This window comes from Lonchura striata, chromosome 3, assembly GCF_050655825.1.
Source record: "Lonchura striata isolate lonStrDom1 chromosome 3, ASM5065582v1, whole genome shotgun sequence".
NCBI lineage: Eukaryota > Metazoa > Chordata > Aves > Passeriformes > Estrildidae > Lonchura > Lonchura striata.
In genome coordinates this window covers 37947532-37970361 of record NC_140705.1, presented here as the reverse complement: position 1 = coordinate 37970361, position 22830 = coordinate 37947532, and the positions used below count along the sequence as shown (strand labels likewise).

Below are 22830 nucleotides of genomic sequence, written 5' to 3'. Positions count from 1 at the left end.
ACTAAGAGCTTCTGATAATACTGGGCTAAGGGAGAGTCTACTTTTATTAGCTTACATGCTAGAATCTATCTACCTTCTCTATGCTTTTTTAATTAAGCAGAGTTAAATTGAACACACCCATTCCACCCTTGTCCTGCTTCTCTGTTTTAAACAGTTATTTACATCTTCTCCCGCTACTTGATTTTATACCCTAATTCCCATCTGAAAAACTGCACCTCATTCATTTATTTCCTTTTTTTTTCCAACACTGAAATTGTCAAGTATAACCCTGTGGCTCATTGAGATCTAGTGTGAAACTCAACTACATTTCCTTCATGATAGAAGTGTTTGCTTGAGAATTTCTGAGTTTATTGATGTTTACCTACCCAGTCAATGAGAATTTTTGTCAAATAGTGGTGTATACATGGCAATGAAAATGATAGTGTAATTTGCCTCTATTACTTCCTGATATCAGGATTCTACTGCACTGCAAATTTCATATCTGTTGTTATTATTTGTTTGACAGAATCAAAAACATGCCAGGTGCTTTGCAAAACAGAGAACAAGAAAAATCCCTTTCCAGAAGAGATGACAGCCTGAATAGAAATGGCATAATGGCAGGAGACAAAGGAAGCAGAAAGGGGAAGCAAAACAAGAGTTATAACCTTAAGATCATGAGATTGGTTTGGAGGCACAGTGAACGCTATGAGGCATTTTTTTAAAGCCCATAAGGACTGTAGTTGGGATTAGAGAATGGAATTATAGAAAAGAAGCATGGAAAGGAATGGAGAAGAAGGGAGGAACAGACTGGCAACAGGAGGAAGAGTAAACAGAGGTGTATGGGAGAGGCCAGAACACACATCTGACAAACTGAGGATTATGACTAATGACAAGAATGAAAGACCACATCTGAAGAGCATGATGATTTCAGGAGGATGGCGAAGCAGGACATGGCGATGCTGCTAGGGAGAGAAGAGCCGGCAAAGCTGCCCTGGAAGCCTGCCCTGGAAGCTCCTCACACTAACATAACCCTGCTTCCCCATCTTCTTTCTCGCTCCCCTCTTATACATAAAATATGTATATAGAAGAGCAAAGGAGAAGGAGAAGCAGCTAAATAAACTTTTCCAAAGATCCTGCTGGGGAAGAAGTTTAAGCTGGGATGATACAGATTCACTCCTACTGATACTGCTCATGGTAGTGAGAGGCAGAGAGCATTCTGTTAGTCATACTCCTGCAGATGAATCTATATGAGTCTTTGCCTCTGCTTACAAATAGGCCTTGTTGAGAAATATTCAACAAAATTATAATACTCCAGCCAATCTGGGACATTTAAAAATGTCCTTTCATTCTAGAACAGAAATAAATTACACCACTCAAAGTGAAATGGAAAGAGGAAAGAAGAATATTTTAACAGGTTTTCTTTTAATGTTGAAAATAATCATTTTAGTATTATGGAAAAATATAAGGGGGATTTTGCTCATTGTGAAAAAAAATGCGTATTAAAATTTTTAATGAAATTTCTGATAAAATTGGGAATTATTTTAATTATGTAGGACTGGTTTTTCTGTTGGATTTTTTTAAGAAAAGTGGTGTTTTTAGAAGGAAACAGGAAAATTGCTATATTCATTCTGTCAGACATTTTAAAATACCATGATTTCCAAGGTAAGAATTCTTCAGGAGTAAGAAACATGAAAAGTGGCCAGTCTAATCTCTTCCTCACTTCCTTCTCCTCTGCTTCTGTGATCAGACGTGTCTAATGATAGTCTGCAAAGAGCAAAGCCAGTTTCTATGTCTCCCTGAGAAAAGGCATTTTGCCAACTTTAAGAATTTTTAACTGGATCTACTTACAGGAAGTCACTTTTTTTGCTGCAGACTATGTGTCCACTTAAATCCCCCTCAAAGCTCTTCCATTTTGCCTGGAAAGGTTTATCAGAAAGCATGCTGGAAAGGCTCAGATCTTTCCATCTTAAACTGTTTCTGAACATAGTTATAGTTTAGCAGATGTACTGGTATGACAGTTGAGAGACTACTGCTGTTAATGAAGTATTCTATTACCTTGGCATATATAGACACTTTTCACTTGGTACTTCTAACTGCAAAGTATTGATGTTTAGGCTATTATAAGTACTTGTGCGTTATATTTTTGGTAAGTTTTAGAGGACAGAACTGCGTAAATATTTCTTCTCTTCAGGGTAACAGTTTTCATGAGTCATTCATCTTGAATGTACACCAGAGTGATATCAAGTTTGTTGTTGTGACACCTTATCAATATGATGCCCATTTTTAGTTTCTTCTAGCAGTGGAATGATTTAAGTATTGTCTCGTGGAGACAACGGCCTTGTTTAAGAATGGTGACTCTGGATAAGATTCAAATAATTTGTCTGAGTGAAGAGGAGGCAACTGAAAGTCATCGCTGAAATATTACCAAAAATCCTTAACTGGTTGGATTTGTCCATCACTTGCTTGAAGATTTTGGTAAATGGTGGTTTACTAGGTTCCCAAATGCCAGCAATGGCCAAGCACTTTCTTTTAATTTTCTTCAATTTGGACTTTGCTTAAGTTAATTAAGCTTTTGTCATCTCAGGGTTCCATTTTAGCAATGAGGTTTACAAGACCTTCTCTGTCAATGTAAAATCTTCCTATACTTAAGAACATATGACATATGTTCTTAAGTATAGGATGCTCAGCAGTGCTTGAAGAATGATTCTCACCTCAGTAATTTCTCTCCATTTTTATCAAAATAATACTGGATTTAAATCCTATAGCCATGGTATCAATTTACCAAAATCTTCTCTGCCTAAATTATTCTTCAATTAAATGTAGATCAAAGTTTTATAACAATCCACCTATCATTAAAAAAATGGGATTGCAAAGTAGTGTCATAATATCACCCCATAATACAGATTTTTTGCATATCATTTTTACATATTTAAAAGAACTCCATTAACTCAGTTGCATACAACGTTTTGCAATAAGAGGCACAACATAAAGCAATATCAAAACACAGGTAATATTTCTACTAATTTTATTTAGCCAAGCTCCAGATTTTGCATAATTTTGCCACTGCTTCTGGCATGATAGCAGATATGGAGGTTATCCATGCCTGCCTACCTTTTGGTGCTGAGAGAGGATTCAGTTGTGTGGCACCTTACCACCCTACCCTCTGCTACCAAAAAAAAAAAAAAAAAAAAAAAAAAATTCCACTTGGAAATGGGGCATAACCTCTGGGAAATTCGGTTTGACCTACCTTCTGGGTTCAGCAACTGAACTGGACTGGATGCATGATTTGGGAAGGGATTTAATACCAGCTACCTCAGTAGCCACAAGGTGTTACAGGAAAACGATTGAAAAAAACCCAAACTATTATAATGTATCCTGGGACTGAAGGACAATATGGTTATTTGCCTATATATTAATTTCTAACCTTGCCTATATTTTCCTCAGAATCCTTCCCTGATATTGACTGTCAGCTCTTTCAAGAAGACGCTTGGTTTTGCATAAAGTAGGAATGGCTGCACTGACTCCAGCCACGAGCCCACATAGTCGTGTGTACCTGACTGTGTGCCTTGGTAGGGGTACAGTCTTGTTATAAGGCCTCCACTGATCCCTACAGGTTAGGGAAACTGTCAGCTGTTGACTTCCAGACATCTTCAGGGCTCTATATCCAATATGTACAGTTCAAATGCTTCCCAAATCAGGGCAGTGCACTATGATGAGTAGTCTGAATTTGTCCTATATTCTGTGAATTTACTTCTTTCTTCTGTCAATCTTCTCTCTCTGTCTTGCTCTTCTTTCTCCTGAAGTAGAATGACCAGGGTTGCATGAATTATTCAAAATAAGAGTGTATGATGTATTTATACAGTGATATAGCGATACAGTGTATTTATACTGTGAGATATATATATATATATGTTTTCTATTTTGTTTACCGTTTCTTTCTTAATCATCCAAATATCCTGTTTCACATTTTTACTTGATACTGGGTGCTTGACTTGATGTTTTCAGAGAGATGTCTGATGTTATTCCTTATTTTCCCTTCTCAAGCAATAGTTACTTTGTAGTCCCTGCCTGTGTGTGTATAGTTAGACTTATTTACCCCTTGTTCAGTTCTTTCTGTTTTATCAGATTTCATCACTCCTTCATGGCCAAGGGCATTGAAAATTGTGAAATCATTTTGCAGTTCTTTTCAGGCAGTTCCTTACTGATTTAACTTACAAAAAACATTTTGTATCAAACTTTCTCATCTGACAGTTCTTAGATATCACATTTCCCTTTACTACTAATAAAAGTACTTTTGCTTAAATCCTCTGTTTTATTTCATGCTTCAGTCCAGGAATCTTTTTAAACACTTAAGTGTCCAATTTCTATAATTTTCTTCTATGTTTTTAAGGTTGGGGGAGGGAGAACTTCAAACTATTGTCATTTGTGTTTTATTAACTGGAAACCTTAAAAGTAGATTTCAGACCTTCTTATTGCTTCCTGGTTCTGACAGAGTGGTTATACAACCTTCAGAGTGAAAAATTGCTAAGGGCTAGATCCATAAACTGCATCTAGGAATGCCTTTAGCCTCTTAGATCTCCTGTCTCCTTGTGAAAGATGTAAACCCAGACTAGTCACATCCCTCTACACTGAAAGGGAAAACCTGGGTGTTAAGCAACAACCTCCACCAACTCTTTCATACTGAGCAGGGAACAGTCTGAGTGAACAGGAGAAACATCCAGATGGGGAGAAACATCCATTAAACCAGGGAGTGGTGTACTGATATTGGAATATTTTTCAACACTGCCTTATTAATGGGACTGTAAGGTGCTGACTGCAGCTATTTCTCTGTTGATCCCACTGTTTCCTGCAGTGAGCTGTAGAACCAAACTAGAATGCTGAGGTCACAATCCTTCTTTCTTAGCACAGTGAATGTTAAACTTTCAGGGTTAGGCAACAACTGAGTAGACTTTAGGGAACTACCCTATCAGCATGAACACACAAAGCTGTATTTAGCCACTTCTGTTTAAGCGCAAGTCTAAAGTGGGGTCTAAGTTACAGCACTGGTGATAGCAGTGAAAAGAATTTGAATCCCAGTTTGCAGACCTGTTAAACTTGATTGTGAGAAAGGACTAACTTTATATAACCCATATAGAATCTTCACTCACATGACATTCTTGCAATCCTCCAAAACCTATGCTTGGTCTGCACAAGTGTTGTGCCATGACCCATGTTACCATGTGAATACTGACAATACCTAAATGTAGACAGGTGAGTAGACCCTATGAGTTATAAATATTCATAATATACCAAAAATCTTAGATAGTGGGAAAAAGGAGTGAGCAACATAAGTGAACCATGACTGACATTTAGTGTTTCTCAAGCTATTGTATGTTCAATATTTGAGAGAAAGAACTGAGAGCACATTTATTTATTTATTTATTTATTTATTTATTTAATGTTTTAGAAACACCTCCACTTGCCAATATTAAAAGAAACTACTAAAAGAAACACAAACCAAACAACAACAACAACAAAAAATCAAACAAAGCCCCCCCCACACCACAGTTAAGTACTGTGCTTATTTTTTGTAGTTATAAAAGTAATTCTATCAAAACATATAGCTACACTAATCTGGCCAGTGACAAAAGTGAACCAACTGCCAGAGGAGGTTTGGGATGATGAATTTCCATCCATTCCATTACATCTTAGGTGCCTGTAAATCCTTCTCTGAACCAGTAGAAGTCTGAGAACTAATAAGCCAAAAATTAAGACCCTGCAAACTATCAAATCAAACTGCCCTGTGATTTTTTAAAAAAGAACAAGCTCTGAATGATTGCTATCTTTATCTCTGTCATCTATATCTATGCATCTACATTAATACAAGTTTTTGTCTATATCTATATAGACATATATCTATATCTATATCTGTGTATCAATACAGGCTAGTTCACACATTTGTAATTATTTGCTTCCTCAGTTTTTTAGATATATATGTTGGCACAGTGCTTCAGCATTTTTTGTTTTGATGATATTAACATTAATGGGTTCTACTTTTTAACTGATAATTATTAATTGAATAAGGATGTCAGGTAGCAATAAAATAAAAGACAATGAAGAGAAACTTGGGATTAGGGAAAAATTCATAACAAATCCCAGGTCAGCCTTTCATTCCTGGTGTGTACATTCCTGGTGTGCACAATACTTTTTGCATATAATGCCAAAATGGCACAGAAGGTAGATTTTTATGCACTGGCACCAAATAACAATAAAGCTCTTTCAAGACCTCATATACTCAGAGACATAAGGAGCTTGTAGAAGCCTCTGTCTTTAAACTTGTCCAGAAACATCGAAGTGATAATTTTATGCCAATTCTGATATTGTGTGTTCACGCCAGATCCTAGAAAAATTCCCCTTCCTTGTTCAAAGCACATGTCACCAGCCCTTTCTAGCTCTTTTCTTTCTATGTAGTACATGATTGAAGACTTCATTGGTTGTTGGTCGCAGACTTACTCATGAAAAATGTCTTTTTAGTTGTGTTTTGACTGTAAACTACACTTACATTATTGAAAGACCTGTTTCAATCTTTTTTCTATTCCAAAACCCAGATTTAGGAAGTGATAGATGACTGATTGATTCTTCAGGAAAAAAAAAAACAAAACTACTTCTCTTAAAGAAAAACATTTCCTATAACATACCTTTCCTCTAAGGTTTCCAAAAGTTAGGGATCTCAATTTGAAGCCATTTATGGGACTCTAACTTTTTTGAAAGTACTGATTTCCAAACTTCTGAAATACCGTAATTCTCAATTTATTACAAACTAAAAAAAAAAATATAAAAAGACATCTTTAAAAGTAAAAGGAAAAGACTTAGTTAGTGAATTTTCTTTGACATTTTAGGGCCTTGATTTATATTACGCTCGAGTTCTCTCTTTCTTATAAATGCATACACATATGTTTGCACTTTCACAGAGAAGAATCATAGAATGAGAACAATTTAGTTTGGAAATGGGTTAGATTGAGTCTAACCCTTAACCTATTACTGCCATGTCCACCACAAGATTATGTCCTTAAGCACACATCAACACAATTTTTGATACCTCCAGGGACGATGATTCCACCGCTTCCCTTTTCAAATGCTTGAGAACATTTTCCATTAAGAATTTTTTCCCAGTACCCAAACTAAACCTCCTCTGGCACAACTAGAACCAGTTGTTACCCAGGAGAAGAGACCAGCTTCCCTGTCACTACAACCTTTTTTCAGGTGGTTGTAGAGAACAACGTCCCCCTGAGCCTCCTTTTCCCCAGGCTAAACAACCCCAGCTCCCTCACCTGCTCCTCATTAGAACTGTTTTCTTGACTTGACCAACTTTGTTGCCTTATTCTGGATGAACTTCACCTCCTCAATGTACTTGTGGTGAGGTGCCCAGAACTGGACACAGTCCTCAATGTGGCGCCTCACAAATGACAGGGGAAGGAGGACAATCACTGCCACAGTCCTGCTGGCCACAATACTTTTGATAAAAGCCAGGATGCCATTGGCTTTCTTGGTCACCTGGGCACAAGTCTGGCTCAAGATCAGCTGGCTGTTGACCAGCACCCTCCTGTCCTTTTCTGCTGGGCACCTTGCCTGACACTCTGCCCCAGCCTGTAGTGCTGCATGGATTTGTTGTGACTGAAATGCAGGACCCAGTGCTTTGCCTTGTTGAACCTCATACAGGTGTCCTTGCCCATTGGATCCACTCTGTCCAGATCCTTCTGTAGCACCTTCCGAGCCTCTATCAGATCAACAATTCTGCCCAACTTTGTGTGATTTTTGAAGTGACTGACAGTGCACTCAATTTCCTCATTAAGATCATTGTTAAAGATTAAATAGAGCTGGCCCAAACACTGAGCCCCAGGGAATGTCACTGGTAACTGTCCGCCAATGGAATTGAACTCCGTTCACCATCACTTTCTGGGCCAGCCATCCAGGTAATTTTTACTCTGCAAACACCTTCCACACCATGAGCAGCCAGTTGTCCCGAGAGAATCCTGTGGGAAATTGTGTCAAAGGCCTTACTAAAGTCCCAGTAGATACCATCCATAGCCTTTTCCTCACCCACTAAACTGGTCACCCTGTCATAGAAGGCAATCAGCTTGGTTAAGGTAGACCTGCCTTTCCTAAACCCCTGATGGCTGGGTCTGATCCATTGTCTTCCATGTGCCATGTGATCTCAGACACGTTGATCTGGTCCAAGACCTTCCCCAGCACTGAGGTCAGTTTTCTTGTAGATAGGTGTCCCTTTTGTTAATCTGCAGTAATCTGTGACTCCCCTGCTGAGCCAAGAGTGTTGAAAAATGATGGCTTAGTGAAGTCTAAGCCATTTTCTAGTAGCTCTTCTAGTAGCTCCTCTGTACCCTCAGGTGAATCCCATCCAGGCCCTGTAACACTTTTGTTCACCAAGTGGTGCAGCAGGACACTTAAAATTTCCCCATGTGTTATGGGGGTTTCATTCTGCTCCCGATCCCTTTCTTTCAGCTCAGAGGGCTGGTTTTCCCCCAGTGTCTTAAAAGTTACTAGTATTATTATTAAAGACTGAGGCACTACTTCTGACTTTTCATCATCCTTTGTTACTATATTCTTCCTTGCATCCATTAAAGGATGGAAATTCTCTGCAACCTCCTTTTTGTTGCTGATGTGTTTATAGAAACATTTTATATTATCTTTTATGGCAGAAGCCAGATTAAGTTCTAGATGGGTTTCAGCCGTTCAAGTTTCCTCCTTTATAACCTCATGACATCCTTGTAGTTTTCCTGAATAGCCTGCCCCTTCTTCTAAATGTCATAAACTCTCTTTCTTGACTTCCACTCAGAGCTCTCTGTTAATCCAGGGTGGTCTTCTTCCTCACCTCCAAAACTTATGGCAGGTGGCAGCAGTCTGCCCCTGTATTTTTAAGATTTCCCTCTTATAGCACATCCAGCCTTCCTGGATTTCTTTCTTCTTCAGGACTGCATCCCAAGGGACTTTGTCAGTCAGGCTCCTAAGAAGGCCAAAGTCTGTCCTCCAGAAATCCATACTCTACTGATTCCACTCCTTACTTCTCCAAGAATAGTGGACTCTATTATTTCATTATGTCTGTGCCCAAGAAGTCCTCCGACCACCACAACACCCTTAAAGTCCTTCTCTGTTCACAAACAACAGGCCCAACAGGACCCTTTTTGGGTCCTCCAGAAGTTGTGTCAGAAAAGTAACTTCCACACTCCAGTAACCTCCTAGACCATCTTCTTTCTTGTGCTGCATTTCTACCAGACATCTGGTAGCTCAAAGTCTCTCATGAGAACAAAAGCCATGTGAGACTTCTCTTAGCTGCTTGCAGAGTATTTCATCCAGCTCTTCATCTTGTCTGGGTGGTTTCTAAGAGATTCCCTGTTGGATATTCCTTGATATTCCTTGTTGGCCTTTCTTCCATTCCTCACTTGTAAAGACAACCCTGTCATCACCATCATTAAATTCTAGGCAATCAAAACATTCCCATCCTTGCCTACCCCTTCTGAAGAGTTTTTTGCCATCCATTGCAGCACTCCAGTTGTGTGGGTCTTCCCGTCATATTTCTGTGATGGCAATTATGTCATAGTTTTCCTGCTGCACCATGACTTCCAGCTTCTGTTTGTTGCTCATGCTGCATGCATTGGTGTAGATGAATAGCCAGGGAAGTCTCTCAACTTTAATATTACAGATGAACTTTTAACCAGTGGACAGCCATTCTAATCAAAGCTGAAGTATCAAGGAAAACAAATTGAGATGGTCAGTTTGGAGGCAGGTTTTTCTAATAAATACAAGGAGTTGGTTATATGCATCATTAAATATTTCAGCTAAGTGAAACTTAGAAAATGCATTGTTGTCAACCATAATTAATACCAATTTGGACAGGAATATTTCAAACACTACTGTAGTAGGTCTTGGTTGCTAGAGACAGCAGAAATTTCTATGGGCAGTTCAAGATACACAGTTTTCTTATTATAAATTTCTTATTATTTATATTGTTAAGAATTTGCCAATTAAACAGTAAAAGGATACGGACCATGTTCTTTCTAAAACTTCATGTTTTAATGTTTTCCCATGTATGTTGAAAACACAACTTATAGCTTTGGCTTCTAACTTATAGAAAAAATAGGCAATGCTCATTGAATAAGATAAGTTTAGGCTTTTGTAGATCATTCAAATTAAGTTTAAAATTAGTCAAACATATTAATATTATTCATCTCAGCCAAATAAAAATTTAGAAATTGTCACATTGGTCTATTCAGAATTATATTTTATCTGTGCAGGTATGAAAACTGTACATTCATTTTGATAGTGAATAAAAATGAAATATTTGGATATTTGTGTAATCACAATTTAATTATCACTAGAGTTGTGCATAATTTCTTATGTACAACTAGACAAAATTCCTGGGCAAAAGCTTAAAAGTTGTCTTTTAGTTTACCAGAAACATTATCTATCTACCCATGGATGCACACAGATATTCAAGCACACATTCATAAATACATGTAGAGAAGTCTGTAAAAATGACTTGTCTTTGTTTATTTTCTCAGAAACTAGAGATATGTTAAGAATAAAATAATTTAAGTAAACCTTTGCCTGTGTGCAATTTCTGAATCAAAATTTCACAGAAACCTTCCTAAGTATAAAGATGTAATTTTATGAAATCCAACAAAAACAAACACTGAGAGATGTAATCTGCATTCTTACTTGACTTTTTGTATCCATTGTTTGCTTTTATTTTTGGTGATGGTGCTATTTTCCACCTCTTTGCTTCCATGCTTTTGGAGAAGGTTAACAGAACTAATGACTAACTGCATTCCCACAAGGGACCTAAGAAATAACCTCAAAATTATACAACGTGTGCTTTAAAGTAATGAAATAGTCCCTTTGTCACCTTTGAAAATAGCAGGGACTAGTTTTGCCACTTCCTTCCCTCCAGACTGCTCTCATATGCATTTTATAGTGAAGTATTCCCTTGGAAATAAACAATGCACAAGTCCTGAAACTTTTTTTTTTTTATATAATTACCAGATATAATGGAGTTGGTGAGGTGAATGTAACCAGGATTTAAAAATATCAAGTGCCACTAGGTGACATTAAATGTAATGAAATCTCAAGGTCAACTTAATTTCCTGCATCTCCTTATCTCTTTGACACATAGTACTGTATCTCAGTAGCTGCCACCAACAGCTACCATCAGTGTGCTTGGCTAATTGGTAATCAGTCATGTCACTTGGTGTGATCTCATCCAGTCTGACTATTGAACCTGAGTGCAACAACAAAAAAGGAAATTGAAAAACTCTTAGTAGCTATATGTCTAGCCCACGTATTTTCAGCAGCATCATATTCCTGCAGTTCAAGCTTTCATTATATTACGTTAATAGGCATGTTTGGGTTTGATGGTTTTGGGAGTATTTAATATAGGAAAAGTCTGTAGCACTAAAAGCCGTGGCATTTAGCTACCAACCAAATGACCCCATCAAATGCTGAAAGATAAGATTTCTTAGCAGTTCAACAGCATTAAGATAGGAAAAAAACCATTTAAATAAAATTTCTACTCACATGTCCTTTCTCATCATTAACCATTTCAGCATGGAGTGTAGCCAACATAGCTGAATGGGATGTGATCCAGCAAAGTGCTTAAGTACAGCTAGAATATAAGCACAAGAATATCCCATCAAAGTTACTACATGATGACCCATGTGATTAAAATTGCACAGAATTATAGGTAGGTGCTTTTATGCATTAGGGTTTAAGGAATGAGGCATTTAAGACCAGCCTTTCATGTGCTAAAAAAATATTTACAAATCTTTTTAAGAGTTGATATATAAAGAAAAATTACTATCTTTCCTTTGATTGCTATACTCAGGACAACTTCATATGTGAAAATCATGCACATTAAGTGATCACTTTATTCCCAAACTAAGCGGTTGTCTGAAATGGCAAGCCTCAAGTGCTAATCTCTATTACTAATAAACAAAAGTAAATCATGGCAGAAAACTCGTTTATGTTCAGTAATCTCCAGAGGATTAGCATTTCAAGGGATCAGATTTCCTAAACTCCTCTTTTCTGATAACAGCCTCTGCTGTGAGATGACACACCAATAGACATAAATTATCTAGAGCTGCAGATAAGCAGAGGCCATTTGGGGGTTCGAAGTGCAATATAAATAGATGCAAAACAGTAGGGGAACTGGTGCTCATCACAAACCTCAGAAGGATTAGCAGTTCAAGCTCTGATTTGCTTGCTGTTTTTAGCTGTGATTTATCATCAGACAGTGCCTGAGCGTCTGTTTTATCTGTGATAATTTAATGGTTTAATGGCAGTCCCTTTATCTGGGGGTCATAATTAAGCTTGTTTGATCAGTTTCCTAACAAGCACCTCCTCTGTATTTTTAGCTATGCCTATTTTTTCTCTGTATGTAGCAGCATTTTTGCTAATTAGTATTAACAATATTATTGTTAACAATTACTGGAAATGATAACAATCTCTTAAAAGGTTGGCATTTATCTGGAGGAGCAATGCAAGCCAAAAAGGATGCAAGACTGAATCTAAATACATTTACAGGAGATTTTAAGTGTGGTGTCTCATCACCTCTTTGGCTTCAGATTCAAATCTAACTCAAATATATAAATGAATAAAATAATTTTCAATTGGATCATGTTTCTCTGGTGAAAAATTAACATCAATTTGAAAATGAAGATGACTTGAGTCTTACAGTGCATTTACTGTCCCTCTATATCTTCCTACTAATTAGCTGTTTCTTCCACTCTCATGAGACTTTTTTTTCCACAAAAGATGAATTTAAAAACCTTATTATGTCTGTTTTAAAACACAGGTGTCACCAAAATGACATTTTAGCTATTAAAATCATTATTAATAGAAGCAACTAATTATTTTTTAAATGCATTGAATAAGGGATATTTGAAGTGAAATCTTTCTATGATTTTTTTTTAAATACAACACAGTGACAAGTGAACAAAATTGTTAAATGTGGTGGTTTGGGATGTTTTGGGTTTTTTTGTTAAGGAAGAACAAATGGAAAAGAAACAGATTCTGATTTGTCACACTATTTCTTAATTATTGATGTAATTTTCTTAATGAAATACTTTAGAGACCACAGGGAGATGAGACTATGTTATGTAGTGATATTTAAAGAAACAGAATGACTGGCTTTAGAAAGACATCTAAGGAACCTGATCAGATGTATATAGAGGCAAGAGTTATGGTAGTAATATGTGCATAAATCTATGCATATGTGAATTTATGTGAAGTTCCAAATTATGTATGTGATTTTGTAATATGTATTCCATGGTATGTGCATTTTAGTCATATGCATAAATTTATGTATTCAAAGATTGATTAAAGTTTGTCTTTAAAATACATCTTATTTACCTTTTGAAGAAAAAATTAGTAGTGGGATAGACAATAGATATAAGTCTAACTTAATTATTTAGATACTATAATTAATGCAGAGAGACAAGGTTCATTAGAAAGTGAGTAATTCCTCTTACTTGACTTGCTTGTTTTAGAATTAGATTAATTGCTTTTCTTTCTCCTGGCTGTTGATAAAGTCCAGGCGACATGACTAAGTTTGAATCTGGTTTAGGGTCAGATGAAACTATAGCCACATGAACAAAAGAAATAGTAAATTTCTGAGTGAGAATTTCCAATACTTTCTTATGAAGCTACCTCCCTTTGCAAATGGATGAACTGCCACAGAAGTGTTATGTATGTGTTTATATAAATGTATTTTCTGTCTTGTGTAAATAAAGGCTCACCTGAGAATCCTGCATAAACCAACCTTTTTCTCAAGATATTATCAAATAACCTATAGTAGTATTGATTAAGTAGGCAAAGACTTACAGCCAACCACAAAGAGAAACAAAATGAAAAAACAACACATCTGTTAGTTCTCCTCTACTAATAATGCAATTTTACTGGCTTTTTCTAAGTTTTGCAGGTGGATCAGAAATGGCCTATGTTCAGCTGTTTGTGTTTGGCAAGCAGGAATTTGATTTAAGCTTGTAATCTGTCCAAGAGTATGGCAGAGGAATTTACTTGGAGTATTACAGACTATAGTCTCAAAGGAGGTTTTTTCCATACAAAACTCTTAGTCCAGTTCTTGATGAAATCAGTGAGAAACTTTTCACTGACTGCAGTGGGATCAGAGTGAAGGTGCCAGCCCCACTGCAGCTGCAGCTGGCAGTTGCCTGGGAAGCTGGAATTGTACTGAGCTATGGAACAAGCAAAATGTGTGAAAGATAGAAATGACAAGGTGTAAAGGAGATTGCAACATAACACACCAAAATCCTTAACTGGTATCTGCAGCTAAGGCCAATGACATTTGGGAGCTGAGCTGGCCCTGGGAGGCCTCGATGAGATAAATCCACACAGTCACTGAGACGTGTGCTTTACACATCCAGCTTCACAGATAACTTTCCAAAACTAACAAGACAGAAACATTCCTGGATGAATACTACTTTTGTTGCTGCCAGTATGGGGCAAGTTCAGATTTTTTTTTTTTCCACCACTTAGAATAAATTGTAAAGGATTTATAAAATAGGAATCTTTGCCCAGCTCACAGTAAGAGCAGAGACAGCATCATGCAGTCACCACTGTGTTATGTTGTTAGCTGTTCACCAGTTGGTGCCAGACATAATAAAGTCAAATAAATCTCCAAGAACAAAAGCATCATGAAGCTTTTGAAGTGTTGAAACCTTTGTTTTAAGTTCACCAAAGGTTTTAGTTGATCTTACTGTTGTCAGTATAGAAAACAATAAATATCCTAAATATATCTCATTGTTTTAACTTTAGCCATTACTTGCCATTCTTGCGGAAATAATGCTCATTCTAAAAAAGAAATCATTGATATTACGAAACAACTGCTCATGTGTCTGGAAGCTGAAATAAGTTTTCAGTTTATAATGTAACATTAATTTCTGGCTCTGTATTCATGGTTAGGATTAGAACTGGTTTAAATTTGCTGGTTTTATTTTGTGTAGTTTTGCATGAAAATGATCATGGTCTGGTAACATATTCAGGCCCACCATTCCTCCTGCATCTGTAGCTTTAATAATGTGATTTTATGGCTATATGTATATATAAAAATAAACATATTGGTATACATATACATAGATATTGGTATATAAAACCATAAATTCTCACTCATTCTTTGATGTACAAACAATTCTCAAGAATCTATTTTCACCCACAAACAGGCATGTTATTACTGGAAAACAGTCCCAAATGTGATTTGAATACTTCCATCACAAAGCTAAATTTTGTTTCCACTAGAATATAATGTAGTTTTCACTAGATTAGATCCAATTATATCTCTATAGCAAACAATCTCCATTATATTTAAGACATGTTTTATTTCATTATGAAAATGTTGCATAATATGGTCTTCTCATCCAAGTCTCAAATTCTGTTTTTAGCTCTTCCACTGATTTACGATTTTATAATAGAGAAGCCCTTTAATCTCTCTGAACTTCAGTTTACTCATTTGAAGTAGATGAGGAGACAAGTGTGATCTAATTGATGTTTATAAAGCTCTTTGAGACCTCATAATGAAAAATAAGACAGAAGTGATAAATATTCTTAAAGGTACACCTGCTTTCTTTGCTCCAGTTTTTGCCAAAAATCTATGTTATTGCTAAATTTAGTGTTATCTATTTTATTCATCCTCTTTTCATAGAATTGTTAAAAATGTTACACCATTATGCATACTAAAATCACCATTTTTCTCCCAGAAATATAAAATATTGTAGGCATGATAGAGTTCTGAACAGACTAATTTTTCATTTAATATTTCCTTTAATTTCATTATGCTCTTATAAAATTCCAAAATCTGCAATTCCATGCTCAATGGCAGACTGCTGTACACATGTGAAAACCCTGCAGTATATGGCTTAAAATACTCAGCAGAGAAATTTATTCAAAATTTGGATGTTAGGGGACAATGCAGTAAGAATGAGCCTGATAATAACACAAACCAGCATCTTGTATTCACAAGAATAAATATTTATATATATAAAGCTAATATATAACAACCTCTCTATGTAAAGCAAAGTTTTTCTTTTCCTTAAAACAATAGTAATAATCAGGTTTCAATGTGCAAATATATTTATTTATGAAGAATAATTATTCAGTGTTACAAATTGTTTTTGGTAGTGAACTAGAAATATCAGTTTGAGCTTTCTTTGGATCTTTTTGTCTTCGGAAAAGCAGGACAGGTTTTGGCATATTTTCAGTTGTGGTTTTACTATTCTGGATCAACAGGAAGTATTGGGTCTATTCCAGGCCTATTTTGAATTCTGGAATACAATTTCTCCTGTGATAACCTAATTGCATGGTTGCAGAGTACCATAGCCATTGGAGCTAGTGCCAATACTGTAACTTAAGAACTGACAGATCAATGAGACTAAGACCTGGTCTCTTCTTCATATATATGGTCCATAAAAGCTGCTTCCTTGGGGAAAAATATGTAAAGTTCTGTAATCATTCTTCAGACCCAGTAGGGGTCCTAACAAGGCAACAGGGTGGACATATTAACTCATTTTATGATCAGAGATGGTTCTTGGACTTCAAGTAGTAACTTGCTGTTAAGTCACATGGCACAAAAAGTAGTGCTATCCACATCTCTATTGCTATTTCCTTGCATTTTCTATTGTGGCAATGGGGAAAGCAGTATCACTCTCAGGGACTGAGGGGGATGACAATTTGGTGAGGGTTATTAATTACCAGTTACTATTCATGGGTTTTCTGTTTAAATGTGCAGGAATATGAGATTTGGATGTGAAATCAAGCTCATATCTCCCAGGCAGCTGTGCTGCACTAGAAATACATAATTTAGAGCACTTCTAACTTCAAGCTCTTGTATGCCATTTTAATGGCTCATTGACAAAATGATGTGGGGGGAAGCACAAAAAAAATTAACTTCTCCCAGATAAGAATCAGAAAGAGAGATCATTCCTCTATTGATAATGTTGTTCAGGGATGCTCTTTTGGAAAAATATAATAAAGAAGAAGATGGAAATTACAAGTTGTAGGTATTAAGTAAAAAAACAAGAGACTATAGTTAGCTTGGTAGATGTCAGTTTTATTGTGTACTGCATAAACCCATGCTCACTTTTAGTTCCAGAGCAGACTGGAAAAAGTCACCAGCAGTTTCTCACTTGCTTACAAATCTGAATCTACCACTGGCAAAGAGAATCTCTCTGTATGGTTTCTGTAACAGCTGAAATAATTTTCATGTCTTCCCCACTGCAATTTCAACAGGTAGGAAATAGTTTTCATATTGCAAAACTTCACATTTTGCTTAGAAAAGGTCCTGTCTGGGACAGCATGTGAAGAATTACAGTTTACATTTTCAAAAATAAGCCAGATCTTCATGGAGAAGTGATGAAATTTCACTCTCATCAAGTGAGCATCACTCTCCCTAAACACAGGTGAACTGATATGCTGCTTTGAAGAACCGTGGTTATAAGTTAAAAGCAGGCCACCACAAAGGGTCAAAAAAACCAATGTGCAGAAGCCAAATGCTTGGTGTTACTGAAAGTAGTTATGGCTTTATCAAGGCACAAGGTATCAGTAGAGCTGGCATCAAAACAAAAGGCTTCTCATGTTGTGACATGATTATAAAGATTAGACTTTACTGTGAAGCCTCCCTGTGTAATACTGTAAAAAAACCCAAATAACTCCCTCATAATTCAACTTTAGTTATCTCATTGACCCTCTTCTTATTGCTTGTCAGTCTGTTTTTTTCTAGTTTGACAAATCTCTTGAGCTCAATACTATTATTTAATTAGTGATAACAGCTTCAGAATCCCCAGGTAGATCTGTTCTTTACCTCTTTTGAATAACTACTGTTTCTTGCAAGCAGACAAGTCAGATAGTGACATAGCACACTCATTTAAGCCTAAGTTTACCCTTTTCTATGGCCAAAATTACAAGGAATATAAGAATTTATATCCATATGCCATTTATCTTGCATTCATTGACTGTAAAACATCATTACCTCTGTGCAAAAGGAAGTCACGATATTTATTCCCAGAAAATGAAGATCTCAGAAACAAAATACCTATTGGTTACCCATTACTTTCTCTACATGTATGTAAGATTAGAGACTTGTTTTCAGATTTCAAAAAGAGTGAAAATAAATCTAAAATATTTGAAGTTTGGTGATAATAACTGGTGATGGTTTGTACATTGGTGTGAAGAACAAATACTGAAATCTACAAGCTTCTTTATTTTCTTTTCCAAATGAAACAAGTAGTTAATTCCCATAGAATTAGGATAAAACCTCATTTTATTGACAGCACTTTCCTCTCCTCTGCAGGAAAGGAATGATTCATACTAAATGGTGTGGGCTGTGAAGTCCTCTGCAAATTTTTCTCAGGCCATGCACTTCACTGACAATTTTATCCACATAGAGACCATAGTATCAAATATAGGAGAACAAACCCTCTGGTCAGTTTTCAAAGTTAGTATTGGTGCATATGCTGTTAAAATGTAGATGTACTTTTATAGTCTTTCTTCCCTTTCTGTGTTTGTATTGCCAGCATTTGATAGCACAACCCAAAATAGAATAAACTTAGTCTGCACCAAAAAATTCTATAATTTTAACAGTTTCTGGAGAAGTTAAAGGGGAATGTGGTTTTGGTCTATTGAGTACTGGTTGGCCAAAATTCCCCTCCATGTTCTATTGCAATTAATTATGGGTTTTTAATTTAATTTGACTAGGATCATTCTTCCTCAAGGGAAGGGAAGGGAAGGGAAGGGAAGGGAAGGGAAGGGAAGGGAAGGGAAGGGAAGGGAAGGGAAGGGAAGGGAAGGGAAGGGAAGGGTAATACTTTGATAATTTAAAATATCATAACAGAATCAAATACCATCAAAATAAAGAGACACAGATGACTTGTAGAATGGCCTAATTTTCGTAATTACATGATTAGATTCATTCAGTGCCACTGATCTCTTCAGATACATGTGTAGGTCTATTGATCACAAATCTGCCTCACTGTTGCACTAACAGATGCACAGTTATTAATCTTGGAAAGAATCCACATCCCCTTTTCAGAAAGATCAGAGAAGCTAATTAAGGATGACATGGCATCTTGTGTGGAGGAACTGCACTGCCTTTCCTATAAATGGCAAAAATTGTGCCAGAATGCCAGAACCTATGAAAAAAATACCAGGAAAAATAATTGTGCTATATATTTTTTTTTTTTCATTCTTCTTTGCCATTTCAAGCCAATATCTTTGCTAGATTACACATTCAGTGTAACAAGTGCAGCTCTGTGAGCAAATGCATGACACCTGCTGTTGTTCCCTTCTCAAACTTCTCATTTACCAACCTTTGTTAAGTGCTCCAGTGGGTTGACACAGCAAAACTCATGCCAAAAGCTTCTCCCTACAAGAGCACTAATAGCTCAACAGTGTGAGCCAGGGTTATTAAAGCACATCCTGAGCAATGTCTGGACTATTTGGAAATATTAATAAATAATGAGGAAAATACAGGAAATCTGTGCTCAGAAGAGATTAGTATTCAGATTGTTGGAGTTCAATTACTGCCAGGAGAATATGATGCACAAAACATAGTATTTATATATTCATTTTGCAAGATAAAATCTTAGATCTGTTAGCAGACTTGCCTTGGAGAACAATAATAAGCCAAATCAAAGATCATATCACTCTTGTCTACTTTTGAGATTTGGCCTAGCCTGTTCAAACAATTTTTTTTTTACCATACTTAAACCTGTTGAAATATTTTTGTATATCATTCATATGCCTCTTTGCAGATGAATCCTCCCAATGTTTAAATATCAAGACAAGACTTTATCATCAAAATAAATATATATTTTACAGAATATATTTTACTGAACCAAACTCCCTAGAGAAGAAATATAGGGGCAGCAATTCTGCAATTATTTTGGTCATTCAAATTTTAATAATATTCACATTCATTATCTTTCCGTTTTCTTGGAAAACTATTACTAACTTTAAAATGAAGGTTAGTGATTTCTTGGACTTTCAAAAAACAGGGATACTCACTCCATGAACATTCACTTTCTTTGTAGGATATCTGAAAGATCTTCTTCCTCCTTCTTAACACGATAAGGATTTTAAATGATCCAGCATGTATTAAAAGGTCAATGAGTCATTATATAAATTTTTCTTGTGTCACCACTGCTGTAGTCAAATTGAATGACAAGAGTGTGCTACATTGCTTTTTCAACGACTAAGCTTATGAATTTTCCAGGACATCCATGATATTTGTATGGTAGAGGTTTTGAGACATCTGACGTGGGGTTAAGTACATAAGTAGATGAAGTTTAGCACCTAAAATGTTGGTGTCTTCAACTGGGGAGGTAAAAAGTACATTAGGGTGGAAAAGATATAAATCACAATATTGGAGATCAGGATTGTAAAACTAATTCTCAGAAAGAACAGAGGAATTGCAGATATTGAAGGATAAATGAAGGGATTGCTTCTCAATTTAACAGAAGATCTTCATTTACCTAAGGCTGATTTTGTTAAACTTAAGTCACAATAATCTAAAATAACAGGAGACGAGCAAGGGACTATGGTTACATTGGAATACCAGCTTGGATACACTCAACCCTGAAGAGTATGGTAAGTGATTTTTCCCGTAGAATCCATGTTCCTAATTCATCAGTTTTACTTAGCTCAAAAGATTATAAATTCGCAGAGCAGTTTGTTTTGTTTTGTTGGAAAGTAAAAGGAAAATAGGAAGAAGTAAAGGCGGGGAAGCATGTAAGGCAAGATTGATTTTGGAGTCTGTAATGGCAGGTTTATTGATTCTGACTCATGAAGTATGAAGTTATAGATTTGTGTGATGTTACAAAGCCAGCTAAAACAGCTACCTAATGTCACATACTACCCAAGAATTGGTCAATTAAATTCTTGTTTTATATCTTTTGGCTTTTTAATGTACATTGTAGACATGATTTAACAGCTGTATCAGCCATTCCACCTCTTTTTAGGTTGCCATTTTTTTAGTAGCAAATACTATTGTGTACTCTAAAAAATTAGGGCATAAGAGCTATATGATTCTCCTAAAAATAAGACTTTTCATTAAAAATAAGAAGAGAGATGTTGGTGGCATTTACATATTTTTAAACATGTCTAGTTAAATGCAAATTATTCTGTACTGAATTAAACTTTTGCTTTACTAAAAATAAAAAAAAAATAAATGTACTGTTATTTCTTGTGTGTATTGGTGCTTTGTTTGTGAGGATAAGTTCAAACACAACTCAGAAAGACCTTATGCAGGAAGAAAAAAGTGTCATAGGTGGTATTTAGTCTTCCAGAGGTATTCCAGTTAAGCATCATGATGTGAGATTTCTAGGAAACAAATATCTTTCAGCTTGGCTTACCTACTGACTTTGGAGTCAATGGAAAGAACAAGTGCTGTTTTTAAGTTAGAGTCCCAAAGTAAGCTGTTTGCTGTTTGTGAAATTTAGGTTTTGAGTGTTTTACTTTTCACTGACAGTAGAGCTTGCCAGGTATGCAAATATTAGCCAAGATGATCCAAAATTCTCATTCTCAGTTTGACCTGGGGTGCAAAAATATCTGTAATGTTTATATCTGACACCTCTAGAAGGTGGTATGAATACAGGAATTTACTATTTTTTAAGTGTGATGGCTGTATGGATACATGCTTTAGAAAACAAACAAGACAATAAAGAATCTTCAAAAGATATTTTTTCTACTGTTTTTGTTCTAAAGCAAAGCTAAACACCATTAGAAGGATATACGGTTCCACAGACATGTAAAGATGAATCTTTACAAGGCCTTTTAGAAATCTGTATGCATGACTGAGCACCACTGCACTAGTCTCTGCCCTGTTCAGCTTGTTAACATGGATCTAGCTAATGTAGCCAGAATAGCAACAACCTGTACATAAGCACTTTTTACAACTGCATAAAAAAATATTTATTTCTTTTACTTGTAAATATTTCTCTCTATTTATGTTTCTAAAAATGTGTACTGCAACATTTTTTTCCTCTATCCCTGTGCATGCACATGTACACCCACAAACACATACACACTCTTCTGTATACAAAAACCGTATGTGAAGAGTTTAAATACAGAGAAAACATTAAACTGAGAGAAAACTTTTACTGTTATCCCTACTTCTGAACTGAACTTAGAGACATGAAGATGTTATTATCCATAAGTGATATTCCACAGAAAATCTGAACAATTAGAACTAACTATTCTATACCCATATGGTGGATTTGAGATTTTCTTTGATCCCCACATTACAGGAACAATCATGAAAACTTTCCTGATGTATCAGACTGTTTGTCTCTGAAGACCTGCTCAGAACATACCAAGGTGTTCTATATCCAGGTTTCTTTCCTGCAAAAGACAGAATACAGAAAGTAGGTGTGGACATGGCCAGAACCTGCACCATGAGCTCAGACAAACTCGTGGATCTCCCAGTCCAGACATGGTCCAAAAATGATCAGTTAAGGATTCTGCATCTCTCCTGTTCATGCTCTGCCACAATGAAAATTATATTTGAGGGAAATGAGGTTGCAATCAGTATAATTACATTAAAACTACTACTTGACATACAGGTCATAAAAAATAGGTTTGTTTATAAATGCATTCCAGAGGCATTTAATTTAGCTCTGTAAACTCCATGGCACTCAATGCGCTCTCTACATGCAAATTGTTCTCTATTCCAACAGATCTATGTGAAGTCTCATACCCATATATATTGATTTCCTTGTCTGGTGAAGTTCCCTTTCCAGCAAAGTTTTACCACTATAGTAAATTGAAGAAATGCTAAGATTTTGTGGAGCAAACATG

At 36.1% G+C, this 22830-nt stretch overlaps 1 protein-coding gene across 7 annotated transcripts in view; it reads left to right on the top strand.

Annotated features, from left to right (window-relative positions):
* The window catches only part of EPHA7 (EPH receptor A7), a 216891-nt gene that overhangs the window by 159118 nt on the left and 34943 nt on the right, over window positions 1-22830 (top strand). For 6 of the 7 annotated variants that reach the window (XM_085574843.1, XM_021545324.3, XM_021545348.3 and 3 more), the window contains one exon: window positions 506-21710. The exons of the other annotated variant lie outside the window; for it this stretch is intronic. In XM_085574843.1, coding sequence (XP_085430969.1) covers window positions 506-701 — 196 coding nt within the window. In that variant the 3' untranslated portion in view covers window positions 702-21710. Of the gene's footprint in view, window positions 1-505; window positions 21711-22830 lie in introns of those variants that run through there. 7 annotated transcript variants of the gene reach the window in all.